Source organism: Rana temporaria, chromosome 11, assembly GCF_905171775.1.
Source record: "Rana temporaria chromosome 11, aRanTem1.1, whole genome shotgun sequence".
NCBI classification, from domain to species: Eukaryota; Metazoa; Chordata; class Amphibia; order Anura; family Ranidae; genus Rana; species Rana temporaria.
Genome location: NC_053499.1, coordinates 160,906,194 through 160,923,326, shown reverse-complemented (window position 1 = coordinate 160,923,326; position 17,133 = coordinate 160,906,194). Strand labels below are relative to the sequence as shown.

At 45.6% G+C, this 17,133-nt stretch overlaps 1 protein-coding gene across 1 annotated transcript in view; it reads right to left on the bottom strand.

Moving 5' to 3' along the window:
• The window catches only part of CDH13 (cadherin 13), a 561,676-nt gene that overhangs the window by 385,975 nt on the left and 158,568 nt on the right, over nt 1-17,133 (bottom strand). The window contains exon 2 of the mRNA XM_040329592.1: nt 14,309-14,423. Coding sequence (XP_040185526.1) covers nt 14,309-14,423 — 115 coding nt within the window. The remainder of the gene's footprint in view (nt 1-14,308; nt 14,424-17,133) is intronic.

Sequence of the window (17,133 nt, the reverse complement as noted above, 5' to 3'; positions counted from 1 at the left end):
GCTGGCTGGCTCCAGCCAACCACAAACGTGGCACATTGGAGTCAGCCGGATGGCTAACCGTAATAGACCTGGCGCCTGTCCAGGAATTACGGGAGACGTAAGCAGGGGAACCTCCGCCACATACCGGCGCCTGGAAATCAACTGTTTATCCCAGAGAGACCAACAAACATCACATTCCTGGAAGATTATTGTTTACAAACATTCTACTTTTGTCTTTATATGGGGCGGGGCCAATAGAAGGCATCTGGTGGTACCTTCTGACAATCTGATTGACTTTTCTTTGGTTTGTTCACTTTGCTACATCCGAATCCAAAAAAAAATTAGAACGTTTTCAATAATAAAAAAGGTATCGTATATACTCGAGTATAAGCCGAGTTTTTCAGCACAGTTTTTGGTGCTGAAAATGCCCCCCTCGGCTTATAAGCAAGTCACCTTTTTGTGCCTGATCTTCCAGACTTTGGGGACCCGGTACCAGCCGGCCGTAGATGCCCTAGACCTCAAACTTGAGACACTTATACCCCCATTCTTCCTCTACAAGTGTGCAAAGTTTGTTGTCCGGGGGACCTACGGCCGGGGAGCACCGATTTTTCAAATTCAGGCACCCCTTCCATAGACTCCCATGTTAAACGGTCATTTATTTGGTGAATTTGGGGAACAGGTACTGGCCGGCCGTAGATCCCCCTGGACTCGGATCTTGGCACACATGTAGCTGCATTTCTCCTCTACAAGTGTGCAAAGTTTATTGTCTGAGGGACCTACGGCCGGGGAGCACCAATTTTTCGAATTCAGGCACCCCTTCTATAGACTCCCATGTTAAATGGTAATTTCTTTGGTAACTTTGGGGACCCGGTACCGGCCGGTCGTAGGTCCCCTGGACTCAGAACTTGGCACACATATAGCTGCATTTCACCTCTACAAGTGTGCAAAGTTTGTTGTCCGGGGGACCTATGGCCAGGGAGCAACGGTTTTTCAAAACTGTGTTCCCCTTCCATAGACTTCCATGTTAAAGGCAGCACAGTGGTGCAGTGAGTAGCACTTTCGCCTAGCAGCAAAAGGTTCGCTGGTTTGAATCCCAACCACGACACCATCTGCCTGGAGTTTGCATGTTCTCCCTGTGTCTGCGTGGGTTTCCTCCGGGTACTCCGGTTTCCTCCCACACTCCAAAGACATGCTGGTAGGTAAATTGGATCTCGTCCAAAATTGGCCCAGTATATATGTATATATGTGTGTATGACTGTGTGTCCTTAGTGTGTCATGATCCTACGGGGTAAAAATGACCGCACCAGCCAAGCAGACACTGGCTGGAAAAAGCGCCCAGAGGCGATTCAGTTCGCATGCGTTGCGCTATACAAGTCATTCATTCATTCATTCATTAAACATCAGTCTAGTCATGGACACAGTGAGGCATGGACACCATGAGGCATGGGCACAGTGAGGCATGGACACCATGAGGCATGGGCACAGTGAGGCATGGGCACAGTGACGCACAGTGAGGCATGCACATGGACACAGTGAGGCACAGTGAGGCATGGGCACAGTGACGCACAGTGAGGCATGCACATGGACACAGTGAGGCACAGTGAGGCATGCACATGGACACAGTGAGGCATGCACATGGACACAGTGAGGCACAGTGAGGCATGCACATGGACACCCTAGGCTTATACTCGAGTCAATATGTTTTCCGATTTTTTTGTGGTAAAATGAGGCGCCTCGGCTTATACTCGAGTATATACGGTAAATTTAAAGAAAATTCGAAAAATATCCGAATCCCGAATATGAACCTCGAATACGAATTGAATGAATCAACCAAATTTAACCGAAACAACTAGATTAACCGCTTGCGGGCCGCCGCATGTACGTTTACGTGGGCAGAATGGCGCGGCCTGCGCAAAAGGGGCGTACCCATACGTCCCTTTGAATTTGACGCCCCCCCCCCTTTGCCGCATGCTCCGTGAGCGCGCCCCCGCGGGTCCCGCGGACTCGATGTCCACGTAGAAGGCAGAACGGGGAGATGCCGATGTAAACAAGGCATTTCCCTGTTCTGTCGGAAATTTCCAACAACAAATGTTTTGTAGCCGCGCTTTCATCAAACTGTCAGACAACAACACGTGTCTTGTCGGATTATCCGATCGCGTGTACACGCGTCCATCGGGGGCCAAAATCCAAAGTAAAAACGCGCATGCTCGGAAACCAACGCTAAACATCAGACTACAATAGCAGAAGTTGCCCACAGGGTGGCGGTAAAGAGCTGAAAAAAAAAACACGTGGTTTGGCTGAAAATGTTCTGCCGGGTGTATGCAGTTCACGGACCAACACCCCAAAATCCACGGATCATGTGTATGAGGAGCAAGACAAGTCTAAATATGATTGGTGGCTGTGAGCAGGCCCGTTGCTACAGGACAGGCAAAGAAAACAATTGCTTGGGGCCCCGAGCTGGCCTGGGGCCCCCAACTTCCCCTTTCCAGGCTGTAGCGTGGCCAAGCTCCTCTTCTTTCCTCCTGTCAGTCCGGCCGAGTACCGCACGGTACAAGAGATTCAGTGTCCTGAATTTCATGGGGCACAGTAGTGACAATTGATGGGCACACTGGCAGCATTTCATGGGGCACAGTAGCGACAATTGATGGGCACACTGGCAGCATTTGATGGGGCACAGTAGCGGGAATTGATGGGCACACTGGCAGCATTTGATGGGGCACAGTAGCGGGAATTGATGGGCACACTGGCAGCATTTGATGGGGCACAGTAGCGGGAATTGATGGGCACACTGGCAGCATTTGATGGGGCACAGTAGCGGGAATTGATGGGCACACTGGCAGCATTTGATGGGGCACAGTAGCGGGAATTTATTGGCACACTAACAGCATTTGATGGGGCACAGTAGCGACAATTGATGGGCACACTGGCAGCATTTGATGGGGCACAGTAGCGACAATTGATGGGCACAATGGCAGCATTTGATGGGGCACAGTAGCGAGAATTGATTGGCACACTGGCAGAATTTAATGGGGCACAGTGGCGTCAATTGATGGGCACACTGGGGGGGCTCCATGTCCATTTTGCTTGGGGCCCCCTAATTCCTTCAAATGGCCCTGGCTGTGAGAAGCATCTTAATACTATAATATTGCAGAGACAGCAAGGAGCCACTAGGGGGCGTGTTTGGGGACAAGCAGACCAGCAATGGGGGTTCTCCATCGTATGAATCTTTTTAAAACTTTCTATTAAAAAAAATGTTTTGGTGATTATCTGTCATAAGAATACAAAACGCCCCTCGGGGGGTCAAACGGTCGGAAGTTTCCGAGGAGGCTTCATTTTCGGTTACGCTGCCGCCGCCGCCGCCCGCTCCCGGTAGACGGAGGAGAAGATCTCCCCCCATGAAATCGGCCACCTTTAAAAAATGTTGAACTCATTATTTTCCCATTAGAAGGATCGGAAATATTATTATCTCGGTCTTCAGGACGGACGCCGCGCCAATTTATATTAATGGCGTCGGCCTTTAAAATCCATCGATTTCTTCTGAGACTCGGGGGGGGCGAGACCGACGGGGCCGGGCGTTAACTCCTTGAGGACGGAAAGCGAAAGCGGCGGGGGAAAAAAAAACGAGACGGAGGAGTCTGGTGGGCGACATTCGGAGGCTGGGAGCGCATTCACCGGCCAATCGCAGAGCTGCTACTTCCGCGGTCCAATGACCTCCGTGATCCCTGAAGACCATCAGATCCGTTCCGGATCACCTTTCTCCGGATCACCTTTCCCCGGATCACCTTTCTCCGGATCACCTTTCTCCGGAGATATTCCCTGTGAATATTCATGGACATTCAGCATCAAGCAATCTACAGAACAACCAGCTCTTACTGTAAAGAAGCCTTACCAAGACAATCAGATACTCTCTGGATCAGCTCTCTATGGTGCCGTTCTCTGTGAGTATAAATGGCAATTGCGATTTTGTGAATTTAGAAACACATTTAGCTTTTTTTTTTTAGAATCAATCTACTGAACCCATTCCAGTGGAAGCCTATTGCATATTTTTTTACAGCTCTTACTGCAAAGAAGCCTTTCCATATGTGGAGGTTAAACCCTCTTTCCTCCAGTCTCAAAGGGCAACCCTTTTGTCATTTACATGAGTTGTCTAGAACCCTTTCCAGTGGATGCCTATTGTATATTTTTACAGCTCTTATTGTAAAGAAGCCTTTCTGTATGTGAAGGTTAAAACGCTTTTGATTTTTACAGCTCTTACTGTAAAGAAGCCCTAACCAGCGCCCATCAATGCAGCCTCACCAGCGCCCATCAATGCAGCTTTACCAGTGCCCATCAATGCAGCCTCACCAGTGCCCATCAATGCAGCCTCACCAGTGCCCATCAATGCAGCCTCACCAGTGCCCATCAATGCAGCCTCACCAGTGCCCATCAATGCAGCCTCACCAGTGCCCATCAATGCATCTCCTCTGTTTATAACCCCCGTGTGCATGAAGACAGACAAAAAATGTCGGAATACATAAAAACCTGCAATTTCCAGGCGTCTGTGTGCAGGAAGTGTAACAATCCTAAGCGGTTACATTTAGTAGAAAGTAACATTGTTACAACAACAAGAGCCGAAACCTGTGGAGGATGGGAGGAGAGGAGCGAGAGGAGGAGATAAATGACGCGCATGTTCTACACGCTAAGGGCCAATTTGTTAGAAGGCCATGTCCACGTGACCCCAGGCGAAATACTACCCGTCCATGCGCGTGCGCAGAACTAAAACACAGAGCTTAACCCTTTCACTGCCAGAGACAGGTTTCCATTTTCTGCACACATATATATATATATATATATATATATATACACACAGTATGAGTATAAATATGATTATTACTATTATTATTATTTAAATATTTATTAGTAAAAAAAAAAATATGGTTATTATTGTTGTTGTTATTATTATTATTTATATATTTATTAGGGAAAAAAATGTTTATTATTATTTTTATTTTTATATTTCTTAGTAAAACAAATATGGTTGTTATTATTATTATTTATATATTTATTAGAAAAAAATATGGTTATTATTATTTATATAATTATTAGTAAAAAAATATGGTTATCATTGCTGTGGTTATTATTATTATTATTATTATTATTATTATTATTATTATTATTATTATAATTATCATCATTATTAATAATAATGTTTATATAATTATTAGTAAAAAAAATGGTTATTATTGTTGTTGTTGTTGTTGTTGTTGTTATTTATATATTTATTAGAAAAAAATATGGTTATTATTATTTATAAATTATTAGTAAAAAAAATATGGTTATTAATATTATTATTATTTATATAATTATTAGAAAGAAAATATGGTTATTTTTATTTATATAATTATTAGTAAAACAAATATGGTTATTATTGTTGTTGTTATTATTTATATATTTATTACAAAAAAAAATATGGTTATTATTATTATTTATATATTTATTAGTAAAACAAAAAAATGATTATTATTATTATTATTATCATTTATATATGTGTTAGAAAAAACATTATGGTTATTATTATTATTATTATTATTATTATTTATATGATTATTAGTAAAAAAAATATGGTTATTATTGTTGTTGTTATTATTATTATTTATAGAATTTTTAGTAAAAAAAAAATATGGTTATTATTATTATTATTTGTATATTTATTAGTAAAAAAAAAATATGGTTACCATTGTTGTTGTTATTATTTATATATTTATTACAAAAAAAATATGGTTATTATTATTATTTATATATTTATTTATTAGTAAAACAAAAAAATGATTATTATTATTATTATCATTTATATATTTGTTAGAAAAAAATGATGGTTATTATTATTATTATTATTATTTATAAGATTATTAGTAAAAAAAATATGGTTATTATTGTTGTTGTTATTATTATTATTTATAGAATTTTTAGTAAAAAAGAAAATATGGTTATTATTATTATTATTTATATATTTATTAGTAAAAAAAATATGGTTATTATTGTTGTTGTTATTATTTATATATTTATTACAAAAAAAAAAATATGGTTATTATTTATATATTTATTAGTAAAACAAAAAAATGATTATTATTATTATCATTTATATATTTGTTAGAAAAAAATTATGGTTATTATTTATATGATTATTAGTAAAGAAAATATGATTATTATTGTTGTTGTTATTATTATTATTTATAGGATTTTTAGTAAAAAAAAAAATATGGTTATTATTATTATTCTTATTTATATGTTTATTAGTAAATAAAATATGGTTGTTATTGTTGTTGTTATTATGATGTATTGATGTATTAGGAAGTGCCTGAATTTGTGTCCTTTATGCCTTCCTGGAATTCATCTTCCAGCCATTGGCTCTGTGGAGGACATTCGCTCGGCGGTGTGCGTTTGCCTCTCTCAGCGCTGCGTCCTGATTGGGTACAGAACTCGTTTCCCCTCCAGGTCAGTCCTCGAAGCAATATAAATTTCCCCTCCAAATGGCAAGCTATTTAATATCTGAGATTTTACACCTTCCCGGGTTGTTTCTCTGCAGATAGTTCGATCGATTTGGCGGCGCGGTGATCCCCCCCGGGGCGAGTGGCCGCCGTCTTTATATTAAATTGTAAAGCCCGGGTAATATTGCAAACGCCGCGGAGAGCTTTTTATTGGAAAGCATTAGTCGTGTTGTCGGCTAACAATGCAATTTAGACTTCTCTCCGCACATTTCATAAAGAGAGAGGGGGGGAGGGGCCCCCGCGGACCGCCTCGGGTTGGAGGAGGGTGTGCGGCGCCGGCGGTGGGAGGATCAGGGGACACCTTTATGGAAAATTTTATTCTATTTGCTGCACAAAACACGGCTGGATTGGACTACAAGATCCATCGAAATTTGGTTTTCAGAAAAGGAAAAAAAAAGAAACAATATGAATTTTTATTTTATTAAGAAAACAATCGATGGAAGTTTTCTCATTTTTAACTACTTCACCTCTAAAACCCGACATGGACAAGGGCGGGGGTCTCCAAACCTTCCCTGGGGCCGGATGTGGCCCTTTGCTTGCCTTGATCTGGCCCTTGGAGCACTACTCCTCCCAGTCACACCAATGATGGGACACTACTCCTCCCAGTCACACCAATGATGGGGCACTACTCCTCCCAGTCACACCAATAATGGGACACTATTCCTCCCACTGACACCAATGATGGGGCACTATTCCTCCCAGTGACACCAATGATGGGACACTATTCCTCCCACTGATACCAATGATGGGACACTATTCCTCCCACTGATACCAATGATGGGACACTATTCCTCCCACTGATACCAATGATGGGACACTATTCCTCCCACTGATACCAATGATGGGACACTATTCCTCCCACTGATACCAATGATGGGACACTATTCCTCCCACTGATACCAATGATGGGACACTATTCCTCCCACTGACACCAATGATGGGACACTATTCATCTCACTGACACCAATGATGGGACACTATTCCTTCCACTGACACTAATGATGGGACACTATTTCTCCCACCGACACCAATGAAGGGGCACTATTCCTCCCACTGACACCAATGATGGGACACTATTCCTCCCACTAATACCAATGATGGGACACTATTCCTCCCACTGACACCAATGATGGGACACTATTCCCCCCACTGACACCAATGATGGGACACTATTCCTCCCACTGACACCAATGATGGGTCACTATTCCTCCCACTGACACCAATGATGGGACACTATTCCTCCCACTGACACCAATGATGGGACACTATTCCTCCCACTGATACCAATGATGGGACACTATTCCTCCCACTGATACCAATGATGGGACACTATTCCTCCCACTGACACCAATGATGGGACACTATTCCTCCTACTGACACCAATGATGGGACACTATTCTTTCCACTGACACCAATGATGGGGCACTATTCCTTCCACTGACACCAATGATGGGACACTATTCCTTCCACTGACACCAATGATGGGACACTATTCCTCCCAGTGACACCAATGACGGGGCACTATTCCTCCCAGTGACACCAATGATGGGACACTATTCCTCCCACTGACACCAATGATGGGACACTATTCCTCCCACTGACACCAATGATGGGTCACTATTCCTCCCACTGACACCAATGACGGGACACTATTCCTCCCACTGACACCAATGATGGGACACTATTCCTCCCACTGACACCAATGATGGCGCCCCATCTCTTAGCCCCCCCAGGCAAGTGGGGCCCCCGGGCAACATCCCAGCGTGCCCATGGAAAAAGACCGCCCTGCCCATTGAGATCCCTATACTAGCACCCCTATGAAGAAGTCGCCTATGAGACATGACTAAGTCCTCCCCCCCCCAGCTTTCAGAAAAGCCTCCTACCTCTTTCTCACTTTGCCACAACAAGAATAAGTCATCGGCAGTAACTACATCACCGCCTTGTAGTTCTCGGACTACATCGGCGCTCACTTTGCATTATTCAGCTCTTGTCAATGAAAATAACGGCAAATCTCTTGCGGAGCTCTTTGTACTTTATTGTGAAACCTTTTCATAAACAGCTTATGATAAAATTAAGTCGAACTTAGGCTGAGAGTGGGCAATGGCATTTCATTAAAATGACTGTAATCACACGAAAGGCAATCTCAAGAGAATTGCTCAAAAATATGTTATCATTCAAAACACCGAGCTCCATTATGCCGAGCTTCAAAACAAAAAAAGGTCACAATTGCCGGCTCTTCATCCGGCTATTCATAACGGGGGCTAAATTCATGAATTTTGACAGTGACTTTAGAAATCAGCGGGAGGCAAATAAATTACCTTGATTGGAGGTTTTACTCCTCAAAGTTGTTCAAGGTAAAATGTTCTTAAAATCATAAATTTGAACAAAAGCAGAAAACAAAGCCTACGGCAAATGATAGAACCCAGGCGTTTCGGTGAAGGGCATTGCTTCTACATCATACAATGACATTTTAGACAATTATCCGCTTGCATTGTTATTAGTTTGGAAAAGGCTCATTCTTTTTGTTCCAGTTGGACTTCACCCCTGTGTACACGACCGGATCCATAAAGACATGGTTTGATGGGTTTGGTGTGAAGGAACTCAAGTGGCCTTCACAAAGACATGACCTCAACCCTACTGAACACCTTTTGGATGAATTGCAATGAGTCAGGTCTTCTCAACATCTCCATAAAGACCTGGTTTTATGAGTTTGGTGTGGAGGAACTCGAGTGGCCTTCACAAAGCCCTGACCTAAACCTATTGAACACATTTGGGATGAATTGGAATGATCCAGATCTTCTCAACCAACATCTCCATAAAGACATGGTTTGGTATGGAGAAACTCAAGTGATCTTCCCAAAGCTCTGACCTCCACCCTACTAAACACTTTTTGGATGAATTGGAATGAGCCAGGTCTTCTCAACCAACATCTCCATAAAGACATGGGGCCAGATCCTCAAAAGAGATACTCCGACTTAAGTGCTGTTCAGTCTGTGTGTAACTTTGGAAACGATCCTCAAAAGGCTTTTTCCAAAGTTACACAGAAGATCCGGCATGTGTAATTGATTTACACTGCCTAATTTTAGGATGCAGTACCGCATCCGCCGCTGGGGGCATTTCGAGTCGAAATGCCGTTGCTAGTATGCAAATTAGCACTTAAGGCGATCCACAAAGCTTTCTAGCTTCTTTTTTGCGCCGTAAGTGTTATTTTGCAAGTGTAAAATTAGGGCTCGTTTTACAAAGTGTAAAGTTAGTCACACCTTGTAAAGGCCCATTGCAGCGACGGCATTTGGTATGCTTTCCCGAGGGAGAACTCCACGTCAATTTGTAAAAAACAAAACCGGCATGGGTTCCCCCCCAGGAGCATACCAGGCCCTTAGGTCTGGTATGGGTTGTAAGGGGACCCCCCCTACGCCGAAAAATTGACGTAGGGGGTCCCCCTACAATCCATACCAGACCCGTATCCAAAGCACGCTACCCGGCCGGCCAGGAAGGGAGTGGGGACGAGCGAGCGCCCCCCCCCTCCTGAGCCGTGCCAGGCCGCGTGCCCTCAACATGGGGGGGTTGGGTGCTCTGGGGCAGGGGGGCGCACTGCGGGCCCCCCCACCCCAGAGCACCCTGTCCCCATGTTGATGAGGACAGGACCTCTTCCCGACAACCCTTGCCATTGGTTGTCGGGGTCTGCGGGCGGAGGCTTATCGGAATCTGGGAGTCCCCTTTAATAAGGGGGCCCCCAGATACCGGCCCCCCACCCTAAGTGAATAGATATGGGGTACATCGTACCCCTATCCATTCACCTGGAGGCAAAAAGTAAAAGTTAATAAACACACAACACAAGGCTTTTTAAAATATTTTATTATTCTGCTCCGGACGCCCCCCCTGTCTTCGTTATTAGCTCAATTACCAGGGGGGGCTTCTTCTTCCGCTCTCCGGGGGTCTTCTCCGCTCTCCGGGGGTCTTCTCCGCTCTCCGGGGGTCTTCTCCGCTCTCCGGGGTCTTCTCCGGACTCCGGGGGGCTTCTTCCATCTTCTCCCCTCTTCCGCTCTTGACTCGGCGAACCCCGGTTCTTCTGCAGCTCTCCGGTGCCTTCTTCTTCAGCGCTGGCTGCCTGCTATGTTTGTGTGTTAGCTCGATTTCAAACAGGCAGCCGGCGCGGTCTTCTGTGACGTCAGGGTCTTCTGGTCTTCTGTTCTTCCGATGTTGTCTCGTCGCCTGTTGTCGCTGTAATGATGGAAGCGCGCCTTGCATCACATTTATATAGGCATCACCGTCCCATCATGCTCCGGTAGGTACCCACGTGGTGGGTGCACGTGGGTAGGCACCCACCACGTGGGTACCTACCGGAGCATGATGGGACGGTGATGCCTATATAAATGTGATGCAAGGCGCGCTTCCATCATTACAGCGACAACAGGCGACGAGACAACATCGGAAGAACAGAAGACCAGAAGACCCTGACGTCACAGAAGACCGCGCCGGCTGCCTGTTTGAAATCGAGCTAACACACAAACATAGCAGGCAGCCAGCGCTGAAGAAGAAGGCACCGGAGAGCTGCAGAAGAACCGGGGTTCGCCGAGTCAAGAGCGGAAGAGGGGAGAAGATGGAAGAAGCCCCCCGGAGTCCGGAGAAGCCCCCCCGGAGTCCGGAGAAGCCCCCCCGGAGAGCGGAAGACCCCCGGAGAGCGGAAGAAGAAGCCCCCCCTGGTAATTGAGCTAATAACGAAGACAGGGGGGGCCTCCGGAGCAGAATAATAAAATATTTTAAAAAGCCTTGTGTTGTGTGTTTACTAACTTTTACTTTTTGCCTCCAGGTGAATGGATAGGGGTACGATGTACCCCATATCCATTCACTTAGGGTGGGGGGCCGGTATCTGGGGGCCCCCTTATTAAAGGGGACTCCCAGATTCCGATAAGCCTCCGCCCGCAGACCCCGACAACCAATGGCAAGGGTTGTCGGGAAGAGGTCCTGTCCTCATCAACATGGGGACAGGGTGCTCTGGGGTGGGGGGGCCCGCAGTGCGCCCCCCTGCCCCAGAGCACCCAACCCCCCCATGTTGAGGGCACGCGGCCTGGCACGGCTCAGGAGGGGGGGGGCGCTCGCTCGTCCCCACTCCCTTCCTGACCGGCCGGGTACCGTGCTTTGGATACGGGTCTGGTATGGATTGTAGGGGGACCCCCTACGTCAATTTTTCGGCGTGGGGGGGTCTCCTTACAACCCATGCCAGACCTAAGGACCTGGTATGCTCCTGGGGGGGGGGAACCCATGCCGGTTTTTTCTTTGAAAATTGGCATGGAGTTCTCCCTCAGGAATGCATGCCGCTGTCATTTTTTTTTTCCCCGACGCAACTTTAAGCCGTCGCGATCCTCAAAACTCGGCGTAACGTAACTTTGCGCATGCGCAGTACGGCCGACGCGCATGCGCAGTACGGCCGGCGCGGGAGCGCGCCTCATTTAAATGGGACTCGCCCCATTTGAATAGGAACGCCTTGCGCCGGCGGAATTTTAGTTACACAGCCTGAAATTTCTAGATAAGTGCTTTGTGGATCAGGCACTTAGGTAGAAACTTTAAGCCAGTGTAACTTAAATTGGATTTTTTAAGTTACGTCAGGTTTTTGTGGATCTGGCCCATGGTTTGGTGGGTTTGGTGTGGAGGAACTCAAGTGGCCTTCACAAAGCCTTGACCGCAACCCTACGGAAAACGTTTGGGATGAATTGCAATGAGCCAGATCTTCTCATCCAACATCTCTATAAAGACATAGTTTGATGAGTTTGGTGTGGAGGAACTCAAGTGGCCTTCACAAAGCCCTGACCTCAACCCTACTGAACACCTTTGGGGATAAATTGGAATGAGCCAGATCTTTTCAACCAACATTTCCATAAAGGCATGGTTTGATGAGTTTGGTATGGAGGAACTTGAGTGGCCTTCATAGACCCCCAGCACCAGATCTGTATTAGTTCCCTTTAAGGTATGGTTCCCAGGCTGAGCGATTGGTTATGTAAGCCTGGGAAACAACCGGGAAGTGGTGTTTGGAGGGGGACACCCCTCCCGCCGCTTCTAAAAGTGATCCCATGGTGAATCTGGTGTGGGGATCACTTTTATCTTAAAGTCTGGCGCCTAGAGGTTGCCCCAAAAAGTTCCACCATGTCTGGGACATTTGGGTAGAGGACCTATCTACCAATACTGACCTCGAATCTCCCGATTAGTAGATTACATTACAAAAGACCAGGTGGACATGTATACTGTATGTAATTACACCAACGACCAATCCACATGTCTAATAATTGTGACTTCTTCTTATTAAATGTGGCTTACTACTACCTCTGAGCAGCTGATACCTACAAAACTCTAACAATCTTAGTAGTCATTGGAAAATTGAGTTTTGTTTTGGTGCCAATAATGACACTACTGTTAAGAGTTTTACTTTTTATATATCATGTTTTTTTTTGGGGGGGGGGGGGGGTTGTGGGTGGACCGCTCCTGGGTATGCCCAATAGGCTCTGTTTTGTATCTAAACTTAAAAAGGAATAAAAGGAATCTTCAAAAAAAAAAAAGGCTGGCACCTGAGCGAAAATAAAATACTGGGGTTTTAGCATCTAGCTCCAGTTATAACCCCGGTATTTAACGGCAACAAATTTTTATTTTATTTTTCCACCCAGTTAGGCAAGTGGTTAAACAGATGTTCAGTAGCGTTTAGGTCAGGGCTTTGTAAAGGCCACTTAAGTTACTCCACACCAAACCCATCAAAACATGTCTTTATGGAGATGTTGGTTAAGAAGACCTGGCTCATTCCAATTCATCCCAAAGTTGTTCAGTAGGGTTGAGGTCATTGCTTTGTGCAGGCCACTTGAGTTCCTTCACACCAAACTCATCAATCCATGTCTTTATGGAGATGTTGGTCGAAAAGATCTGGCTCATTCCAATTGATCCCAAAGGTGTTCAGTAGGGTTGAGGTCGTGGCTTTCTGAAGGCCACTTGAGTTCCTTCACACCAAACTCATCAAACCATGTCTTTATGGAGATGTTGGTTGAAAAGATATGGCCCATTCCAATTAATCCCAAAGGTGTTCAGTAGGGTTGAGGTCAGGGCTCTGTAAAGGCCACTTGAGTTCCTTCACACCAAACCCTTTAAACCATGTCTTTATGGAGATATCGGTTGAGAAGATCTGATGCATTCCAATTCATCCCTAATAAAAATAATCTTAAAAAAAAGTCTGGCGCCTGAGCGAAAATAAAATACTGGGGTTTTGGCATCTAGCTGCAGCCATAACCCCGGTATTTAATGGCAAAAAAAAATTATGTATTTTCCCACCCAGTTAGGCAAATGGTTAAACAGGAAGTGATGTGGCAGGAAGTTCATTTAACAGGAAGTGGAATTGTGGGCAGGAAGGAGGACCCGACCATGTGGCTTTTTTACAAATTACACAGAGCTGACCAGGTTGAGGGAATATGAAAGGTGGTTGCTGCGTTCTCTGCCTAAGTGAGGACTCCATCTTGCCCTTTGAAGGAAGCATGAATCAACCATCAAGAACGATTGAAGCCCCATCAGCGGGACAGGAAATGAGATGAAAAGTGAGAGACAGCAGGAAAACAACTTGCAAAAGGCTCTAAACTGCCCCCCAAAACCCCCAAAAAATAGCTTCGGGATGGCCGCTACTTCAAATATAAATTGGATTGACAAAGTTCTGAACATGCATACCCTAATAAAAGAAAAAAGCTCATACGTTCCATAAAGCTGCAGATAAAAATGATTGTGCGCCCCTTTGCCTGGAGCACCCCAATGAAAATCAACCAACAAGTTCCTACCATTTAAGACAAGCTGGTCTTCCAGAAACTCCAGCGGCTGCTCTATGTAAAATATCTTCTGTTGGAATCCCGGGATGCAGTCGAAATCTCGTGCAGCAGCAGCAAATGCAAGAACCTGTGGGAACAAAAGCGATCCGTTTTTAGAATCAAAGACTTTTGGGATGCAGAAGAGTGTTTGCAAACAGCCTTTTTATTTTTTTTTTCAGCCTTCTAGGAAACTGACAAAACACCCCTTTATGCGTCTTCCAACGCAGGATTAAAGAAGAGGCATGGCTTCCGCGTATCGGCTGTCACGCTCCTTTCTAAATATAAGGAGATATCAAAAAGCTTTGAGTGCCTAAGATCTACGTTGATGTCGTTCCCCCCTCTGCTTTGTGAGCAGAATCGCATCTTTCACCACTAGCTTGAAGACATTCGGGAATCTGGCTCTACTCACTGAAGCTGTTGGGGGTTTAAAAATGAAATACGAACTTAAAACGTAAAAAGCTTTCAAACCACTCAAAAGTTTCAGAACTTTCACAATGTGATACCATTTTTTTTTAAAATTGAACGTTTCAGTAACTTTACAAGTCTGCGTGAATAAATTCATGACATGTTCCACCACAGAGCAGCCTTTCTCCACCCTTTTTTAACACAAAGGAACCCTTGAAATAACGATCAGGTCTCAAGGAACCCCCGTAAAATAATCTACAATCCACGGTACTTTAGTGTGGTGGTCAATGGAAAGAATGATTTTTGCACTGGTGGTGGTCAGTGGGAGGAATGCTTTCCATTACAGATAGCTAATAAGATCATTGGCATCAATGATTACATATCTGAGAGGCAGGGCCGTCTTAATGGCATCATGGGCCCCTGGGCAAAGTAATGCTCTGGGGCCACTACAATGGAGACATCAAGTAGGTAGGAGGTAGAGGATATCTAGGGTGTAGAGGGGTCAGAGTGCTGGGGAGATATCTGGGATGTAAAAGGTGTAGCCCGGGCTCAAGGACCAGCTGCTTTGGGGAAAGGGCAGGAGCCCCCCATGCAGCAGGGGCCCCTGGGCAGGCGTGCCCTCTCATTAAGAAAGCCCTGCTGAGAGGTAGGGATGGGCGAATGGTACGGCCCGAGCATAAGTGAGGGCAAGGGTTGTGGGGATGAGGCCCTTGTCCCCATCAACATGAGGACAAGGTTCTTTGGGGGTGGCCACTCTCTCGTCCCCCCTGTTTTCCTGCAGCTCGGATAAGGGTCTGGTATGGATTTTTGGGGGGAACCCTACGACATTTTTTTTTTAACTTTGGCGCAGGGTTCCCCTTAAAATCCATACCAGACCTGAAGGTCCTGTATGGAATTTGGGGGGACCCCCAAGCATTTTGTTTTTAATTTTGGTCTGGCGTTCCCCTTAATATTCATACCAAACCCAACGGGGGGGGGGGTCTATGCCGTTTTTTTCAATGAGTTTTATATGTATTGCCGGGACCCGACAATTGGTTCCGCCCGTGCATACGTTTGGGCAAGGGTTGTGGGGATGAGGCTCTTGTCCTCATCAACATGGGGACAAGGTGCTTTGGGGGTGACTCCGAAACACACCCCATGTTGAGGACATGTGGCCTGGTAGGGTTCAGGGGGGGCGCTCTCTCGTCCCCCCATCATTTCCTGCGACCTTCCAGGTTAAGGCCTGCTCGGATAAGGGTCTGGTATGGATTTTTGGGGGGAACCCTATGAATTTTTTTTTTATTATTTTGGCGCAGGGTTCCCCTTCAAATTCATACCAGACCTGAATGACAAGAACGCGGTGACGTCATCGACTATGACGAGCCGGCGTCTCACCACATTCGACTCCGTTGCCGCCATCTTACACCCCACACTAACTTTGTATGCTACCGCGCATGCATCGAAGTGTTATCGAGCGCGCGCGGTTTCATTACCCTGCAGGTAAGCATACAGATGACCGGTTTTCTCGGCAGGAACACTCTGATGGGAATCCGACAGGAAAATAGAGAGCAGGGTTATCCTGACGGGAAAACTGCTAGGGAGCATACACACTGCCGGGATTCACGACCAAATGCTCTCCTGGCAGTTTTCCTGCCGGGAAAACCGGTCGTGTGTATGAGGCTAAAGAGGCGACTCTCTTCTGTTTTAACCACTTCAATACCCAGCCATAGTAATATGACATCCACAGATGGGATCTACCATCCTGGGTGGACGTCATATTACATCCTGGGCTTTGTGGGGGAATATCTGAATGATGGGTGAATCTTCTGCCGGCGATTCTGCGCATGATAAGACTGATCATAGCGGCAGTTCCGCCACTTGATTGTTCTTATAGGCAGCGGAAGGGGACATCCCTCCCCCCGCCGCCATCCGGTGCTTCTACGGGCTCGCCCGTGCCGTCGGTCTGGAGAAAGCCTGGAGAAAGAATCGTCTGACGCCAGTGTCTTGACAAGCATACAATGACCAGTCATCTTTATCACCGTCGGCGGACCGGGCGCGATGTGATGACGTCAAGCCTGGGTTCCCAGAAGTAAACAAAGCCGCGATTGCGGCTAGTAAACATGAGATCGGTGATTTTTTTTTCACGATCTCAACCTTTCCAGCCTGGAGGAGAGATATAAAGAGGACCTGTCACACACCATTCCTATTACCAGGCAAGTTTGCATTCCTGGTAATAGGAATAAACGTGATAAAAAAAAAGGTGTAAAAAAAAAAAAAACATAAGTAAAACGCCCCTGTCCCCGGTAGCTCGCGCTCAGAAGCGAATGCACACGTAAGTCCCGCCCACATATGTAGACGCTGTTCAAACCACACATGTGAGGTGTCGCCGCGTGCGTTAGAGCACAAGCAATAAT